The sequence below is a fragment of the Macrobrachium nipponense genome, chromosome 47 (genome assembly GCF_015104395.2).
Source record: "Macrobrachium nipponense isolate FS-2020 chromosome 47, ASM1510439v2, whole genome shotgun sequence".
In the NCBI taxonomy this organism is placed as follows: Eukaryota; Metazoa; Arthropoda; class Malacostraca; order Decapoda; family Palaemonidae; genus Macrobrachium; species Macrobrachium nipponense.
Window position 1 is genome coordinate 35,001,047 of NC_087222.1, and position 20,751 is coordinate 35,021,797.

General features: G+C 40.6%; 1 protein-coding gene across 1 annotated transcript; it reads right to left on the reverse strand.

Moving 5' to 3' along the window:
- Positions 1-728: 728 nt before the first annotated feature.
- Positions 729-4,354, reverse strand: LOC135204644 (serine/threonine-protein kinase mTOR-like). Its single transcript, XM_064234792.1, has 5 exons — positions 4,278-4,354; positions 2,169-2,314; positions 1,889-1,997; positions 1,498-1,579; positions 729-930 (listed from the first exon to the last, which is right to left on the reverse strand). Exons 2-5 carry the CDS (start codon positions 2,280-2,282, stop codon positions 729-731), a joined length of 507 nt encoding a protein of 168 aa, XP_064090862.1. The 5' UTR covers positions 2,283-2,314; positions 4,278-4,354.
- Positions 4,355-20,751: the final 16,397 nt, after the last annotated feature.

Below are 20,751 nucleotides of genomic sequence, written 5' to 3' on the forward strand. Positions count from 1 at the left end.
TACAGTGGCTCTTTCTTAACCAATTGCTGACACAGCAATAATAATGATAACAATAGCAAAACATACCACATTGTCTGCTGCATTTCTTTAGTTTCTCTCTGGGCAGTGATAGCCAGAGCAACTCTCAAGGCCGCAACCGCCCCCTCACGGATTGCCGGCTTAGGATCCCTGACGGCGTTGAAGATGACGTCCAAAAACTGCTGGACTGCTGGAAGAAGTATGTCGGGACAGAAAGGGCCAGTTCACGCAACACAAAAACCTGTCGGGGGCAATTGAAAAGATTATAATGATGCCTTTTATAAGTTTTGTCATAAATAGATTCACACATTCACTGCATTCGATCAAGGGAGTGCATTTGGAACCAGGTGAAGACTAGGATACACGTTCAGGAATCACAAGAATGGGTACTGTATTGTTCAGCTGACTTGTTCATAGTGTACAAGCTCTTCTTGATGCCAGGTGTAGACTATGAACTATGTTCAGCAACAGAAAGAATAGTGTGTCATTTAGCAGACTTTACCACAGTAAATTTGTAATAAACATGACCAACGTACTTATCTTTTAAGACCTTACAGGCCCTTGGCAATAATAAGAATACTGTACCATTCAGTTCACTTTCCATTGTCAATTAGCTTAACAAGATCACCTACTTAATTTTTAAGAATCCAAAAACCTTGTGATTGTGGGAGAACTGAAAACTGATGTTGAAGTTTCAGTTATTGAAGGAGCTAGACAGCTAAGTAAGAGGAGTACAAAAACCAAAAACTATACAGCAGCATGTCTCTCCCTTCATTCCGATCGCCCTGCAGCCACTCGAATGACCGTTTCACCAAATCTTCTACATAAATGTACTCGGCAGTGACTGTGCCAGACGCCAGGGCAAGTCGACCTACTGCTTTGGCGGTGAGCTCTGTGACGCCTGTGTCTGGGCTGAAAGGAGATAAACCAATGTTAGGAGCTGTAGATAAAAGGCCAACCTTTCCTTGCCAATTCATTGTAGTAAAGGAAAATCTTTAGTTATTGTGGGACTTAATATTTGGGTCAGGAAGTAAAACGGTTTGTTTGGAGCTATAGATAAAAAGCCATCTTTTCTTGCCAACTCTTTGTGGTACAGGAAAATTGTAATATATTCAACATTTACTATTTGGGGGACGTAATAATTGGGTCAGGAGATAAACAACCCTTTTGCAAATTAAGTTTTCTCATATACTTCCTTAAATTTTAACATCATTTCAGTCAAATACCCACAATATTAGGTTAGGGTTTCAAAATGTCTAATGTGTGTAAAACTCACTCATATGAAATTAATAAAACCAGAAAATAACTACCATTACTTGTCAAGCATAACTTAAATAAACAAAAATTGGCCGCTGGTTGCTGTTTTATCATATTTAGAGGAAAACTTATGAGACTCAACTTATGCTACTGCAAAGACAGAGGACACAAGAAGCTCTTTCAAAAGCTGTGAGTTCTTTAACTAGAGAAAGAGCTACTTACCTATTGACCAAATTCTTCAAGTAATTTGCAAATCGACTGATACGAACACCAGTCTGGCCAACATCCACGTCAACAAGGCTCACTGAAATGAAGGTAATTATGTTAAAAAAATTACAAAACCACTCAACTGGATTACTCTGTATATACAAGAGAGTACATGTCGAGGAAAATATAAGCAAGAATTGAGTTCAAAAGCTTCAATCAACAGACTTCCCACCCACTATCATTCAAATCTATGAAACTACCACATCAGGTAAAGAACTTTGACCTTAAAAGCATCCACAGAGCTACACAAGAACTCAATAAACAAAAAATAAAAAAAAAGAGCTACACAAGAACCTCAATAAAAAAAAAAAAAAAAACTTTCTCAAAAAGCAAATAAGGCACTCACTGATGGCATAAATTCCTCCCTTCTTCTCGTTCACATCGTTGGACGAGACCATCTCGAAGATGTGGTGATTGAATTCATCGAGGAATGATATCAGTTCATCCAAAGAGACCTAAAAACAAAGATAATTTTCGAGGGTAAATCCATGATAGTTTTGTATCTTGATAAGGAACAATGTAGAATAAATCTAAAAAATATGAGAATTTAAGAAATATTAGGAGTAATCACTCTCACTTTCAAACAGTTTTGCAAATGAGAACAGAGACGAAATAACTACACTTACCTCTCTCAACTCTGTAGTTACATAACGTTGTAAGTCACAAGCTGCTTTCACCCTCGTCTCTTCGTGCCGGGACTTCAGTCCCTGCACGAACTGGTTCATTTTAATGTTACTCATTTTGCTCCTGGTGTTCGCTCAACTCCAGTGACCTACAAAAAGAAGAACATGGAATAAATCTGATCAAAAGTGCACTGACAGTACCAAGGAAGTTTCTAAATACTTATCAAAACTAACAGCATTCACACTTTTTACATTGGGTTTCCTATTTATGTGGTCAACACCAAAGGATATTACATCTTATCTCTTCCACCTTGCCATTTCATGCAAGAGTTTCCATCTAACTATTTCAATATGTTCCCTTTGCTTCTTAACACCCGTCCAACATCCTAGTTTGTCCTACTTCTTCATTATTAGCACTGTCTTCCTAGTGCTTTACAGCCACTAATCAATTGATGACTATCAAAGATCAATGTATAAGGCAAACAAAAGGTTAATGGCTCCCATATTTACTTCACTGCTGTACATCCTTACAAAATGATAAGTTTCCCTTTACGATTTCGTTCTTCATTGGACAAGTCAGTTACGTACTCGACTACTGATATCAGGGTCCTGGTTCGATTCTCCACTCTGCCAGCGCAAAATCAGAGGAATCTATTTCTGGTGATTAGAAATTCATTTCTCGATATAATGTGGTTCAGCTCCCACAATATGCTGTACGTCCCATGCTAAGTAACCAATTAGTTCCTAAGCACGTAAAAAATATCTAAACCTTTGGGCCAGCCCTAGAAGAGCTGTTAATCAGCTCAGTGGTCTGGTTAAACTAAGATAGACCTAACGAATATCTGACAACCTTATTTAACCATACAAACCAACTCAGTTTTTTTTATTCATAAACAGTTTTCAGGAAGGATCCGTAACTTAGTGAGGTCACAAAATAAAATGCTAAGGGCAGCCTATACCTAGCCTAACTTAGCCTAATAGCCACCTAGGGTCAAGTTAAGATTATTTGATCAAGAATATCGTAGATCTCACTTATTCTATGGTAATATATATAGATAATAAAATACTAAGCTCATGGGATTAAATATGCAAATATATAAAATATTAACATAGGGTACCTTATAAATAGCCTAATTATATCTAATAAAACAGCCTAAGGTTGCAATAAAGCTATTAGATTATAAATAGCTGAGAATGGTCTTGTTCGTATGGAACAGATGGTAAAATAAGATTATAAGTTGTTTTAACAGTAATTTACAGAATAGCTCCGCCGGACTGCAAGGAACGTAACCGCGGATATGACATCCACTGGGGATTGGGCATCTAGTGTATTTCTCCATGTTTAGTACTGGCCCCTGGGGGTTAATTACAGTCATCCAAATATATATTATTCTTAAAATTCTTTATTCAGGAGGTAAAAAGTGCATAGAAAACTGCAACTGCCATAATCTAAGCCGCCACGGGAATATACTGTAGATCTACCATTTTAACAAGACAAAATATAATAAAATATATAAAATACAAATAAGTATACCTATATAGCCTATATATAATATAGTGTAAAATAGCCAGGATTACAATAGTAAAGATTACCTACTACCTAGTATTTGATGAAAAATAGGCTAGGTAGGTATCCAAAAGTGGCTTGTTTTTTTTTAGTAATACCTAAATAACTAAATAGACTTTTGAGCTATTTAAAAATATATATACAAAATATAAAATATTAATGGCTAGGTAGTTTTGAATAAGGTAGGTAGGTCGTCTTATACCACGTCCCCATAACACGAGGAAATTCCAGCCTACCCAAGCTTGTTACCCATCTTCTCCTGCCCACTGGGTGCCGTGGAACCCCAGACGAATTTAAGTAGGATAAAATAGGATAAAAATAAGCAAATTGTTTAAATCAAAACGTTAAATTAAAGAAGAATTAAGTAGGAGGGGATGCTACTACACTAGGTGCTACGCTCCATCAGCCATGACGTCTGACCACCTTCATATCTCGGACACATTTCTCCGTTTTCTTTGCTTATTTGAAACTTAATCTTTTACTTAAATCGTAACTTAAACTCTTATGCATTCAAGTGGCGACACTTATATAGAAGCTGCACTTACATATCACGAGTAATTCGCCACTAAACACTTGACACTTCTTTGCATCTTGTGACCTGACAAAATGTCAACAAATCTTCTTGAATTCGTCGGTTGGGAATTGGGTCTCTTTGGGAGAGTAATTTTTGGGTTTTATGGGCATAATATGGGCATAAAGTGGCTAGAATTATTAAATATATATTGAATAATTCTTTTATTGGTTAATCTAAGCATGAATAAGTACGTTACAATGCTTAAAAGATTATGTAGGTGTGAAATACACTTGCATTTCTCGATTGGGAATTCTGGTCTCTTTGAGGGGCATTTTGGGGTTTTGTGGGGCATAACTTGGGCATAAAATGGCTAAAATTACTCAATGTTTATTAAATATTTCTTTTTATTATACATGAAGTACGTTACAATGCTTAAAAGACGATGTAGGTGTGAAATAATTACCCTTGCATTTCTCGGTTGGGAATTATGGGCTCTTTGGCATTTTTTTTTTTTTATTGTGGGCATAACTTGGGCTTAATGGCCTAGAATTATATAAGAATATATCAGAATATACTATAATTATGTATTAAATGTTGAAACTTCATTAGAATTGGTGAGAGATGAAAGAAATGCAAAATTATGGACGTTTTTCCTGCAAAGTGACTCATTGTCATGGCCAATGAGTTGCTTGGTGATTTTCGGGGATAAGTTGGGCATAAACAGACTAATTACTTATCAGGAATGTTTACTTACCTATTTTGTTAATGTAGAATAGGTCATGAAATAACTAAGGGCGGAGAGATATTAAATAAAGGCAAAAAACATAAACGTATACAATCTTGAATTATATGACTCACATATATGGGGTATTGGGGCAGAAAATTGGGTATGATTAGTCTATGAATCTTCAGTTTACTTTTCTTCAACTGTGACTTATAGTTACTGGGGAGTTGCGGAAGAAATTGGGCATATGCATACTTTGTTGTGAATAATTTTATGGGAATTCTGAAAGCTTACAGTAAACTATAAAAAAATTTCTTTATCAGTATATTTTGAAGAGCAATTTTGTTACTTTAGCCAGTTTGTAATTAATTTTTTAAATTATCTATTTCTCTGCTGATTTTCCACCCTTATATCCTATTGTCCAAAATCCATATGGGGATACAGCTATAACCTTTAGAATTCTATTGACTTTACAGTCAAAGCTCAAAGATTTTTAAGCCTAAAGTGACCTACTAAAAAGCTTCTATAATTAACCCTCTAGACTGAGACAACTATAAACAGCTGCTTTAGCAATCTAATATTACTAAGTCATTGGTATTTCTGTTCTCATAGGATACGATTCGTTGTTTGTATGGTGTTTTTACGTTGCATGGAACCAGTGGTTATTCAGCAACGGGACCAACGGCTTTACGTGACTTCCGAACCACGTCGAGAGTGAACTTCTATCACCAGAAATAAAACACATCTCTTACTCCTCAATGGAATGGCGGAGAATTGAACTCGTGACCACCGAGGTGGAATGCCAACACCATACCAACCACACAACTGGGGCGCTTAGGATACGAATATAGGACTTACCTTACCAAAACCGAAGCACGGGGGCCCTATGCAGGTCATTCAGCGCTGAAAAAGGAAATTGACAGTAAATGGTTTGAAAAGTGTTACAGGAGGAAAACCTCAAAGCAGTTGCACTATGAAACAATTGTTAGGAAAGGGTGGACAGTAAGATGAACAGAGAATATGATGAACAGCGCTACAATAAAAGGAATGAAAAAGAGTTGCAGCTTGGGGCCAAAGATACGCACGAAGAACCTGAAGTAATGCCTACATGCACCACAAAAGGTGCACTGGTGCACGGGACTCGGCAAATACTCATAGCAAAATTCTGAACCAAAGGGATAATCAAATAAAACATGGATCATCACCCATTTTTATATAACATTGTGGAACATATAAACATCACATCAACATAAATATGCATCTGATTCCAGAGACCTCGAATCTCATATTTATATATATATATTTATATAGTATTTTTAGAACCTTTATTCACCAAATCTACTTCTACAAAATAAAATTACATTTTCTATGCTTCACAACACCAGAATCAATTGCTTGTTTTGACTTAATAATAATACTGGAAACACTTCATAATATATATATATATATATATATATATATATATATATACTAATATATATATAAATACAGTGTGTGTATATATATATATATATATATATATATATATATATATATATATATATATATATATATATATATATATATATATATATATATATATATATATATATATATATATACATATATATATATATATATATATATTATATATATATATATTGAGCACCAATGTCCTTTAATATCTAATTCGCACTACCTCGGAATTATATATTTTCATATATGCTTAAACGAAGGGAATTTTTTTTTTTTCTCGATAATAGACTTGCTGGACCCGGACGCAAACCCATGGAGCCTTTCAAATCCAGGAACGTCAGTGAAGCTTTTACCTACTACAGCTTCACTGATGTTCCTGGATTTGAAAGGCTCCATGGGTTCGCGCCCAGGTCCAGGCAAGTCTATTGTCAAAAAAAAATTTCCCTTTCCCCTTCGGTTAAGCATATGTGAAATATACTCAATTCCGAAGGTAGAGCGAATTAGATATTAAAGACCTTGTAGCTCGATATATGTATATGAATCACGAAATGTGATTTGACACACACACACATATATATATATATATATATATATATATATATATATATATATAATATATATATATATATATATATATATATATATAATATATATATATAATAGTATATTTTTAGAAGGCGGCTCTAAGATTCAACGTCTGGAGTTACAATAGTGGCGTTGGGTCGTGATCGTGTATCTGGATAGGATGTCCTCCTCCTCTACGGAGGACATACGAATTCAGGGAAGTAGGACAAAACGATCTTCTTGCAGGAATAAAATTACATACACGTACATGGCCCTGGTTGACGACCACCAGCATATTGAATTAATAATATATATATATATGTACTGCATACCATCAATCCTTCAGAGCAACAAATATACAGAATGGATAGAAGTGGATAAATACAAGTTGATATTCAGCCACACAGACGTTGCAAGATTAGCGATAAAGGCAGCGGAAAAATACCTCGTAGTGTAAATGCAGTTAAACGTACGAGTTTTGGTAGAGTATTGCAGTTTATGAAGTACCCAGCTAGCTTTGCGAGTGAAGAAGTCCAACAACCTGTATATTCAAAATGCAACACGTGACAGTGGACACAAAACCTTAAACTTAAAACGGACAGGACGAAGATTGTGTTCCTTATTAGGTCTTGCACTCATATTCCCCACTGACGACTTAGAGTCGTCCCATGACCAAACCAGCGATCACAAAGGAAATGACATTGTAAAATGAAAGTGCTACATCACACATTCTTCCAATCAAAAATAATGGCAATGACCTGGAATCATTTTATGATTGTATTTTTCTAATTACAATAAAAGTTTTAATCTCAAGAAAAAGAAGAAACAGAAAAGTATATATTTCTCTTTGAAATTTAGAAAATCACAATGCTCCAACTACTTAAATTCTACATAATTTTATTGTACTTCTAAGACAAATACTTTGTGAACACATACTTAAAATATTCCATCATAAACACACAGGAGATATTAGCTAAAACTTCTGTAAATTTCCATGACCAAAAACATAAAAAGGAATTTCCTAAGACAATTACTTGGTGTGACATTTTCATGAATTAATCAACCATTCAACAAAGGTACAGCAGTTTTTTTTTCCATTTTCTTTAAAATATTTTAGAAACTATAAAATACTTTACGTATTCTCAAACACAAACTTCCGGAGTGATGTTCTACCTCAGCGGTTCAAAATGAACTACGTAATTTCATCGTACTTTAAGGGCTGTCCTGACTCTAACTGCATATTGATCAGAGAGCATTTTTCATCCCAATTCCAGCTACTTTATACAAATGGAGCTAAGGTTGCACGGGGAATTCTCTAAAGGACAAGCTCATGTCAGTGACACAGCAATAAGCCAATAATATTTCAGGGGAAGTATAGTTATATATTGATGTGTATCTGACGACTGGAGTACAACATGACTTATCATAATCTTGAAAAGAGAAAGACTTTTGGAAGCTTTAGCTGTAAGCACCCCTTCTCTCGATGGATCTCTCCCATCCGGGGAGTGGGGGAGGGGAGGGGGGGGGGCGGGGACGGAATGAGGGAAAAGTACGACGGGCCAACACCTTAACGTGGACACCTGGGGGAGGGGGGAAAGAGATTGGTCTCTCGGAGATTCTCTTTACGCACGTCCGTCACTTTTTCAGGCTTCATTATGAAGAATTAATATCCTTGTGTCTACAAAAAAGTCCTGTCTCTTTCACAACACAATGGGACTTTGCGGAAACGGTTCGCATACGCATTCATCGAAACGTGGAAGTGATTATTCCAGACGTAATCAATGTCTCTTATGCAAAGGGATTTCCGCCGGATTGCTCCGGGAGTCGAAACATCAGCCCAAGCGTGTCTCAGCTGTCCTGAGAGGCCGATTGGAAAGGTCTACATTCAGGCAGGGAAATGGCAGCCGCACCTCTCCCTGGAAAAGCAAGAAGAAATGAATGTGGAGAATAAAGGCTGACAACATTGCTTACTTGTTCTACTAAAAACTGGTTAGAGAGCAAACCTTCCTCCTCAAAAAGGCGTAAAAAAATGAACGTGGAGAAAAAAGTTTGTACTGTACAATACTGCTTACATGTCCTACTAAAAACTAGTTAGAAAACAAAAATTTATTCCTTAATTTCAATGTAAAAACAGGTTAAAACATATTTAATGCCCTGATTTCATTGTACAAAACTGTTAAAATGATATTGTTATGATACAATAAAGTTTCATACATACTTACCTGGCAGATATATACTTAGCTAAGGACTCCGTCGTCCGCCCCGACAGAAATTCAAATTTCGCACCACTCGCTACAGGTAGGTCAGGTGATACACCGCCTGCCCTGGGCGGCAGGACTAGGAACCATTCCCGTTTTCTATCATATTTTCTCTCTTCCACCTGTCTCCTGCGGGGAGGCTGGGTGTGCCATAAATCGTATATATCTGCCAGGTAAGTATGTATGAAACTTTATTGTATCATAACAATATCATTTTCTACAACCAACTTACCTGTCAGATATATACTTACTGATTGGCACCCTTTGGTGGAGGGTAAGAGACAGCTACTTCTGGAATAGACAGGTAGGTATAAATAAAACCTGGTTCCTACCTGATAGGTGGTAGACTTCGTGGGTGTTTGCCCAGTAGTCTGCATCACCTCAAGAAACTTTTAGCGAGATATATGATCTATGGCCAAGATTTTCTTCTGGGGTCTGCCGATGGGGTATTATCCGCTTACTCGGCAGAGCCTGAAAGGACTTTGGTCAATGGGTGCTGATCCACTTATATGACAATACACCTTATGAAGGAGCTTACAACCAATCCCGACCACCTGATCCTAACCACATGTTAGAAATAAAGATTGTTCCGAGGTTATCCCCCGAAACTTCTTCACAACAACCATAACTCAAAAAGCACAATACCGCACACATACATAAAATTCCAAAAAAAAATTTTTTATACTCATCTAATAAGATATCACAAGAGTTTCTTACTGAATCAACAGTGACTGGCCGCCCGTGCGGCACTAAGTCCTTTTTGTTAGAAGAGACTCTAGAACATATCTAAAAAAGAAGGTAAGTATATACTTAAGGATTGGTGTTGGCTCCCATACCCAGGATCGTATCCGCCGACACGAAAGGACCCAGAGAAAAACATTTCTCATAGGTCACACGAACGTCTCTCAAGTAATGAGATGCAAATACTGAGGTGCATCTCCAAAAATGTCGTATCTATAATGTTTTTTAAGTGACATATTCTTATGAAACGAGAGAGACGTTGCTACTGCTCTCACTTCATGAGCTTTCACTCTCAACAGTCGAAACTCTTCGTCAGGACAGATCTTATGCGCGTCTGTAATGACGTTCTCACGAAGAATGCAAGAGCATTCTTGGACGTCAGTCTTGTGGGGTCTCTTTTACCGCGCACCAAAGACCTTGTCTAGAGCCCCCATCTGGTGTTTTCTCTGAAGGTAGAACTTTAGAGTCCTTACAGGACATAGAGACCTTTCTGCTTCTCTGTCTACGAGACTCGATAAGCCTTTAACCTCGAAGGTCCTAGGCCAGGGATTCGTGTGGGATTCTCGTTTTTAGCTAAAAAAACAGGGTTTTAAACGAGCAAAATAGCTGAGTCTCCCTTGAATCCTACTCTATCCTCCAGAGCATGTAATTCACTAACTTCTTCTTTGCCGTAGCTAAAGATAATAGGAATAAGCATTTCCTAGTGATGTACTCAAAACGACGCCAGATGAGGAGGTTCGAACCTTTCGGATGACAGGAATTTGAGTACTACATCTAGGTTCCAGTTAGGAGGAACCGGTTCCTTAGACTTCGTAGTCTCAAAGGATCTTATGGAGATCTTTGTTATCTGCCAGATCTAATCCTCTATTCCTGAAGACTGCCGAAAGCATAACTTCTGTATCCCTTTATTGTGGATACAGATAGATGAGATTGCTCTCTCAGGAATAGAAGGAAATCCGCAATTTCCGCTACAGAGGTAGTGGAGGGAGGACAACTTCTTAGACTTGCACCACCTTCTAAAAAACTTCCCACTTGGACTGATATACTTGTCTCTTAGTGGAGGTTCTGCGTGCTCTCGCGATCGTGCTGCAAACTTTACGAGAAAACCCTCTCGCTCTGACGAGTCTTTCGATAGTCGAAAGAAAGTCAGAGCGAGAGCGGGGAGGTTTTGATGATACCTCTGGAAGTGTGGTTGTTTGAGAAGATCCATCCTTCTTGGGAGGATCTGGGAAAATCTACCATCTACTCCACCACCTCCGTGAACCAGTCTTGTGCCGGCCAAAAGGGGGCTATCGATGTCATCCTCGTCCCCTTTGAAGCCACAAATTTTTTCAGAATTAGTCCCAGGATTTTGAAAGGAGGAAAAGCGTAGACGTCTACGTGAGACCAGTCTAGTAGAAATGCGTCGACTGTCAGAGCTCTGGGTCTTCCACGACCGAGCAAAAGACTCCCGCCCAGCCTTTTGGAGAGGAACGTGGCGAAGAGATCCACATGAGGAGTCCCCCAAAGAGACCAGAGATCTTGACACACATCTTTGTGTAGGGTCCACTCTGTGTGAAGGACCTGGTTCCTCCTGCTGAGCCTGTCCGCCCTCATTTCATTTCTTCTCCCTGAACGAACCTTGTAAGCAGGGAGATGTTCCTCTGGGACGTCCAAAGCAGAAGATCTCTTGCAAGTTCGTAGAGGAACAAGGAGTGAGTCCCTCCTTGTTTCCGAATGTAGGCAAGTGCTGTGGTGTTGTTCCACATTACTTGAACTACTTTGTTTGAAACAAAAGGTTCTAGACTCTTCAGAGCCAGGTGTACAGCGAAGAACTCTTTGCAGTTTATGTGCCAAGACACCCTGTGCTGCTTCCCCAGGTTCCTGACACTTCCTTCAAGCCTAATGTTGCTCCCCAACCTTTCTCCGACGCGTCGGAGTACAACACTAGGTTTGGGTTCTGGATTCTCAGGGAGATTCCTTTGTTCTCCTTCAGAGGGGGCAACCACCATTCCAAGTGCGGTCTCATCTCCACTGGAATGGGAAAGGCGTCTGAAAGATGTCCGGTCTCATTCCAACTCCAAGGGACCTCTTGAGGAGAATTGAAGTGGACGTATATGAAGTCGTTCCTTAGTGGGAAGAACTGTTTGAGCGAGGAAAGGGTCCCTAGAAGGCTCAACCATTCCCTCGCCGAAGTCTGTTCCTTCCCTAAGAAGAGAGAGACTTTCTGCAAGCCTTTGCGATTCTCTCTTGCGAAGGAAATACTCGAAAACCCCGAGAATCCATCGGAATCCCCAGATAGACTAAGTTCTGTCTGGGGGTCAGCTGTGACTTTCTCGAGGTTTACGAGTAATCCCAACGATCTGATAGGTTTAGTGTCAACGTAAGGTCCTCCAAACACTGTCTCTCTGATCTGGCCCTGATGAGCCAGTCGTCCAGATACAGAGAGATATTACACCCTTGAGGTGAAGAAACCAAACCTTGCCACATTCTTCATCAGGCTTGTGAAGACCTGAGGAGCTGTGGAACAAGGCCGACAAGGCTCTGAACTGAAAGATCCTTCCCCCCCGTCATGAAACGGAGGTACTTCTTCGATGAAGGGTGGATCGGGACGTGAAAATAGGCATCCTGGAGATCCAGAGACACCATCCAATCTCCTTGTCGCATAGCCGCAAGGACTGAGGCCGAAGTCTCCATAGAGAACTTCTCCTTCTGAACAAATTTGTTCAGAGCGCTGACGTCTAGTACCGGTCTCCAGCCTCCCGAGGCCTTCGCAACCAGAAAAAGGCGATTGTAAAACCCCGGGGAGTTTTGATCCAGTACTAGTTCTATCGCTCTCTTGTCCACTATCTGATCCACCATCAGTCGAAGAGTATCCCTCAGCACAGGATCCTTGTACTTGGCTGACAGTTCCCGCGGAGTTGAAGTCAGGGGAGGACTGTCCAGGAAAGGGATAAGATATCCTTTCCTTATCACAGACATTGATGAAGCGTCTGTGTTGATACGTGCCCAGGACTCCACAAATCCCAGGAGCCTGGCACCTACTGGTGTTTGGAGGAGAGAAGCATCACTTTCCCTTCTTAAAGGGACGGAAGGCAGACCTACCTCTCTTCTCAGGAGCCTTCCTTCTTGAGGGTGCTCTGGAGGTAGGGCCACCTCGAAAGGGCTGAACCGACGTACTCGGTTTCTTTCTTTTCCACCGCAGTCGCAGGTTTCTTCTTCCTTGCTGACTGGGTAAGAAGTCTTGAGTCGCCTTCTCAGTTAATGAACGAGAAATGTCTTTCACTAACTGAGAAGGAAACAAAATGTCCGATAATGGAGAGTACAATAGTGCTGCCCTTTGAGAGTGGGAGACTGCTTTAGTCAAAAAAGCACTGAAGACTGTCCTCTTCTTAAGAAGTCCCGCTCCAAATAAAGAGGAGATCTCAAACGAGCCATCCTGTACCGCTTTGTCAAATGCATGACAGCAATACACAGGAGAACTTCTGGGTCGAGTCCTTCTGAATCATGGGCCTTCTTGGACATCACCCCAAGGGACCAATCTAAGAAGTTGAAAACCTCTAATACATGGAAGAGACCCCTCCCTTGAGGAGATGATCCAGTTGCTGAAATGCCCCAAGTCACACGGGCAGAGTTCAATCCTTGCCTTCGTGACGCATCGACTAAAGTTGAAAAGTCCGCTTCTGCCGAAGACGGAAGAGAAATGCCCATATTCTCTCCCGTCTGATACCAAATGCCCCGTTTACCAGCGAGTCTCGCTGGGTGGGGGCATGCAGAAGACCGTTCTGACCAACTCCTTCTTCGAATCCATCCACGAATTCAAAGACTGAAGAGCCCTCTTCATAGAAATTGCGGGCTTCATTCTTAGAAAAGATGAAGACTCTTCGCCTTTGTGCTCGAGAACAGAGCGCGCGGAGGAGGAGGAGCGGCAGGAGTTAAATCGTCTCCGTATTCTTCAAGAAGCAGGGCTGTTCAATACTTTGTAGTTAGATAGTCCTTCTCTTCCATGATACTCGTCTTCCGAGTTTCCTCCAACTCGGGGTCTAGAGGAGACCTCCGTAGACAAATCAGGACGTCTTTCCTCTGGGGGAGACAAACTCCTGATCGGAGAGGGACTAAGGGAATGATAATCCTTCCTTTTCAAAATGTGAGCTTTGTGAGAAGCTTCCTTCTTGGTTGGCGCCAAAAGCCTAGGCTTCTTCCCCACTAAAAGGATGACGCCCTCGCGCTTGGGATGACGCTTCTCGTCCGCCGAGCATCCTGGCTGACGCCTCGCGCTTGGCTGACTGCTGACGTCTGGATTGACGCCTCGCGCCTGGGAAGACGTCTCGCTCTCAACTGGCGTCCTGGCTGGCGCCAAAAACCTTGGCTGGCGCCTCGCGGCATATATGACGCTCTGTATGACGCGTCGCGCCTGTAAGACGCCTCACGTCTATCTGGAGTCACTTCTCTGACATAAGGTTCTCTCGATCTCGATCTAGAAACCGGAACTCTTCAGCATGTTTGGAAGACGAAGCTTCATGTCTGCAAGACGCCTCGCGCTTGGCAGGAGAGAGAGGACGAGACTTTTTGATTGGAAGCGAAACGTCCTTCTTACGAGGAGGATCTCACTAAAAACTCCCACCAATGAGGCTAGCTGTTCTTGTACAGCAAGGAGAATTTCCTTGAAGCTTCTCCCACGTCATCTTCAATCGGGGGAGAAGTAGAAGGCAAGCGGTCCGCTACGTCCATGTAGGGAGACGTTGACGTCACCTTCGCCTTTTTGATAGAAGAGGGAGCGTCATCTGAGAAGCGCTCCGGGCTTGAATCCAATTCAGGTTCTCTCAAATGCCATTTCAGTGGCCTAGAAAGGTCCGAATCCTTCCACCCTCGCTTTAGGTGAAGGAGAGGGAGAGGAAGAGAAACACTCTCGCAGGACACTTTTTCTATAGCGGCCCTGAGCAGCCTGAATCAAAACAGAGCCTGCTGAAGGGACGTCTGACCGTTGGGGATTCCCCACGACCTCCGTTAAGGCTTTCGACTTTCCTTCTCCTCTGGGCATGTGAGCTTGGAAGAGGTCTTAGGCCTGGGAGCGTCGCAGGGACGATCAAACGCCCCCTCCACAACACTGGGAGCACTCACTTCACTGAAACATTTCACTTTCACTATCCTTACCTTGTAAGGACCGCCATTTTGGACTTCATCTTATGGATAGTAGCCTTCAGATCGGCGATTTCAGAGGCTGATTCTGAAAGTAAAGCTTGTGAAGTTGACATAGAGGGAGAATCAAAATCATCAAGGTTAGATATAGGGTCAATAAAAGGACTCAAATTAGGCCTTGTACTCACACTCTTCAAACGTCTAACCCTATCCCTCTCTAACTTCTTCAAATAAGAAGTTAGAGTCTTCCATTCTTCTGCATTTAATCCCTCACATTCATGACAGGTATTAGTAGAAGAACATTCAAACCCCCTACATTTACAACATACAGTGTGAGGATCAACCGAAGCCTTCGGTATCCTCACCCTGCAGCCTACATTCACACACATTCTCACACTCACATTTGAGTCAGACATACTGAGAAAAATCAAAAAGGCAAGTCCAAATTCAGTCCACAGTAGCGGAATGCCAAAACCACGATCCAGATACGTCACCAAAAAGCCGAGAAACGATGATCAAAAGGTTGAAATAAGAATCTAAGTCAGGAGGTAATAACAACAATGTTGATACCACCGGCGACAGAGAAAATATGATAGAAAACGGGAATGGTTCCTAGTCCTGCCGCCCAGGGCAGGCCAGTAGATCACCTGACCTACCTGTAGCGAGTGGCGCGAAATTTGAATTTCTGTCGGGGACGATGGAGTCTTAGCTAAGTATATATCTGACAGGTAAGTTGATTATATGAAAACAAAACTTATTCTTTGATTTCACTATAAAAACAGGTTAAAACAAAATTTATCCTGTGATTTTATTGTTAAAACTGGTTGAAACAAAATGTACTCACCAGACAAAAGCCTCTGCATTTATCAAGTCAGTCATCTAAGTAGCCCATAATTTATCATAATAATTTTCCCATCTTCTACATTACTACAATGATTTCTTGTTCATTTACTCATCAGCAAAATTATTACAAGGATTTCTTGCTAGGATACTTATTCAGACATTTAGCTTAGGCTAGATATCACAAGGAGTTACATTAAGCTGTGCAAGAACTTGAATGTTCCTAGTGTAGGACTAGACCTTTGTACATTACTGTATTAGGGTTTTCATTATTTATTAAACGGCCAAGCATCTTATAAGTTTAGAAGTCAGCACTGCAGTTCATAAAAGGGAAAGATATCTATTCCCAAAAGAGCTAAATCAAAGAACACTTTAAATAAAAAGAAATTTACCTGCGGAGTTAAGTTTGTCAGTATTCTCTTCATAGTGGCTTTAACGCCACGCCGGAGTGGCGGCACCTCTTCGTAGAATTCGTGCCGCAACGTCGCCGTCCTCATCGAAGAACAATAGACCTGGAAGAACGATTCAAATAATACCAGGATTCACGAAAAATGTTTATATATAACACTACAATATCTGTAAATTGGCTGCTGCTTGTTTCTGTATATGAAGTACAGTAGTTTACAGAACAATTATAAACTCCCTTAAGTGGCAGTTACCTTTTTACATCTTATGGAAAGTATAAAAAATTCTATATCTATTGAATGAGTTAAAGCGCTTTTTATGTTTATTAAAAGAAACTCGGAGCTAAAACAAGTGAAATTTTAGATGCAACTGGCCTGAGAGATTTCACATATACATCATAATAAATAATAATAATAATAATAATAATAATAATAATAATAATATTTTGTTAAAGAGGATGGCAGCACAATGGAATTGATTTTATATATGGTCTTTTCAATTCTTCTTATTATTCTCTTCTCATCAGGGCTGATATTTGCTAATAGCTGCCGATGTTCATACTCTGGTTAAGGAAATGTCTTATAAAAATACTAATTCATTGATAAGACAACTAAAAATGGCATATGTCGCTGTAGAGTTTACAAAATCTAAGGGCGGGGCAACGGAATTCCGTTTCCAACCGTATCATCGGTTCGTTTTCAAGGAAGGGTGAGCGTGAACTGATTGGAATGGGGTCGTTCGGCGGTATTTATTGTGTCCCGGGGTGCTCTGTCTGGTGAGCGCTGAGTTTTTATTGGCTGAACAGAGGATTAAGTCCCTGAGTCAAGCCGTCTTGCAGAGGTGGATGCTCACACTGTTCTTCGTGTGCGGACGCTGGAGACTGGAGTGTAGTATTGCGAAGGTCATTGCCGGAAGAGAGGGGCACCTGATTGGTCCATTCGATCGGCTCTGGGATGCTGGTGGGCGGCGCCCTACGTGCCACTGTCAGGAGGAGTGAAGACTCTTGAGTGGTATTGAGGCTGGGTCTCTCCTTCCCTACCACAATCGGAAACGGAGAGAACCCAGCCCTCAACACCACTCAAGAGACTTCACTCCTGATGGTGCCGCGTAGGGCACCACTCGCCAACACCCCAGAGCCGATCGAACGGACCAATCAGGTGCCCCTATCTACCGGCAATGACCTTCCCAATACTAAACTCCCAGTCTCCAGCGTCTGCACACAAAGAACAGTGTGAGCATCACCTCTGCAAGACGGCTTGACTCAGGAAACTTAATCCTCTGTTCAGCCAATGAAAACTCAGCGCTCACCAGACAGAGGCATCTGGGACACAATAAATACTGCCAAACAACCATTCCAATCAGTTCACGCTCACCCTTCCTTGAAAATGAACCGATGACATGGTTGGAAAGCGTTGGAATTCCGTTGCGCCCTTAGATTTGTAAACTCTAAGGCGACATACGCCATTTTTAGTTGTCTTATCAATAAATTAGTATTTTTATAAAACATTTCCTTAACCAGAGTATGAAACCAAAATCGGCGGCCAGCTATTAGCAAATATCAGCCCTGATGAGAAGAGAATAATAAGAAGAATTGAAAAGACCATATATAGTACAATCAGTTCCACTGATGCTGCCATCATCTTTAACAAAACATGTTTGAGAGAGGGTCTCCTACCTTCAAATAATGTTTTAAAGTTGAAATATATGTAGACGTATTTACATAACTGTGGATTTGTTTTCTTCAATATTATTATTATTATTATTTGTTTTTTGAGGGAACCCCATCATCCTATTCAAGATGAGGACATAATGGCACCCCAAAATAGTGACAGGGAACATCGAATCACCTCAAAATAGTGACAGGGAACATCGAATCACCTCAAAATAGTGACAGGGAACATCGAATCACCTCAAAATAGTGACAGGGAACATCGAATCACCTCAAAATAGTGACAGGGAACAATAAAATACCTCGAAAAAGTGACTGACGCTCCCCTTTCAAGAGGTCATCATAACCCACTTGATTTCACTCGTTATCAACAAGAAACAAATTTCCTGTGGCCTAAGTCTTGGTCATTTTATTATTTGTTCCAAGATAAGTCTCCAACACTGACTTAACCAACTTGTTAACCCAGCATCTTACAATCCTGAACTTCATGGGCTTCCCAATGCTGATCACACCAGACAGCTAAGGTCAAAACCTAACCTGACGAAGGACATTTGATCCTAACATCTGACACTATCTACTTTGCAAAACTTCTTGAAAATTCGTAATTATTTAACGTGGTTCTCTGAGAATGAATAACGAACTGATTAAAACTCACAACCCCCATAATTTTTTTGAGTTTTCCAACGCTGTAATCATGGGAAAGTCAGCTCCGGACATATTATAAATGTCTTGATGTTACTTTTTTACAATGGACCTAACAACAATGTTATTGACATGCAGTGGACACTAAACGCTGAGCAATATGTAAATACTATATTATGTCTTAATGAACGAGAAACAAATGTATGAATTAATGTATAAAATTATGTTTATACTTTTCAAATGATATATATTTTCCACAGTTATAACCAAAGGCTAAATGGAGAAATTGGAAATCTCTGAATATACGCAAAACTTGCGGGACGCAATAAACATAAGCTTAGGAGTAAAAAATGAAAGAGGGAGCCTATTGACAGATACGTGAGATCATACCTTCAGGATGACGACAGTTGTTTCTAAGAGCTAAAACATCTATATGATAAAGATACAGCTTCTAAAAACCAAACATAAGTTTACCGAGCGTTCACCAAGAAACATCAATGTCCTGCATGCTGTTCGCCAAACTGATATTTCAAGAAATACCCAAAAGCTTTTCCTATCTCATGGATGAAAAAACACCAAAAAAATGGCGCTACATATAGTAAATCTAAGTAAACGCATTAGCTTTTGGCTATCCTAATGGCCAGAAATGGGCCACAATTGTCTTAACCTAAGGAGCCTTAAACTAACCTAGCCTAGGTAGCCTGCTAGTTGAATTATAATAATGTCAAATTATAAAGAATAAATGTGCTTTACTTCGATATTTAAATATTCCTAATAATACCCCAATCCCTAAAAGACATGTGGCTTGCAACTATTATGGCACTGAATGGCGCTCCCTCATCGGCCCCTGGTTGGCCAAGATCCTAACCTAAAGAATCAAGAAAAAATTATATTCCAAATGCCATAAATGTTACCTGGACAGGGAAAATATCTGGACACAAAATACTATGCAATTTAATGCCCACTCATTTTTCTCTCCCCCTTGAGGGGATGGGTGCAAATACTTCCTTACCCTAAAATATTAAGCGCAATTGCATTTAAATTAACGCGATCAATACCCTCATGCCCAAACAAATCTTGGGTATTAGGTATTAAGCAATTATATGCCCACTTCCTCTTCCTCCCTTGAGAGGATAGTAAAGCGGGGCAAATACCCACTTTCCCATATAGGCTATCGAAATTGTATTAAAATAAAGTAAGTAACATTGTTGTGCCCCCAAAAAAATCTGGGTATTGAATCTTACATGTTCAAATATCCCTTTCCCTCCCATTACTCTAATACTGCCATGACAAAACAAATCTATTAAATTAAATCTTAAGCGATTAAATGCCCACCATCCTTCCCCCCCTTTCAGGAGGCAGGTTATTTAAAATATGGTCCATTAACATCCTCGTGCCCAGAAAAATCTGGGTATTAGATATTACGCAATGAAATGCCCACCCTCCTGCCCCATTTTAAAGGGGGAACAAGAAGGGGTAGGGGGCAAAACCCCCCATTACCCTAAAATATTAATAGACAGTTGCACTTAAATTAACATGCCTAAAAAAAATTTGGGGGGGACAGGCAGGGAGGGGGACAGGCAGGGTGGGGGCAAAACCCCCCTTCCCCTAAAATATTATGGGTAACAAGAATTTGCACTTAAATTAACAAGATGGTGAGGTAGTTAAATATTACGCAACCAAATGCCCACCCTCCTGCCCCCCTTATAAGGGTGACAAGAAGGGGGGCAAAGCCCCCCTTACCCCCTCCTCGTATAAACGAAAGGCGTAGCCAGCTTCTTGACGACCTTCTGGCAGCCGTCGGACTCCTCCTCCTCGGCGCCCATCCATCTCTTCAGCCTAGAGGAGCTACCCCCCATGATTCATGGGTCACAACGAGGTCACGGGGAGGTCAGGCGAGGTCACACGGAGAGAGAGTGAGAGAGGTAGGAGAGAGAGAGAGAGAGCGTGAGAGTGAGTTGGACGCAATGTTTTGCTAAACAGCTGATCTTGACGCGCATGAGTGACGTAAGAAGCGCTATGGCGTCCCTACTTGGACGCCTTTGCTGATGATCTTCCTCTCTTTTTCCTGGGATCTTGGCCCCGTGGA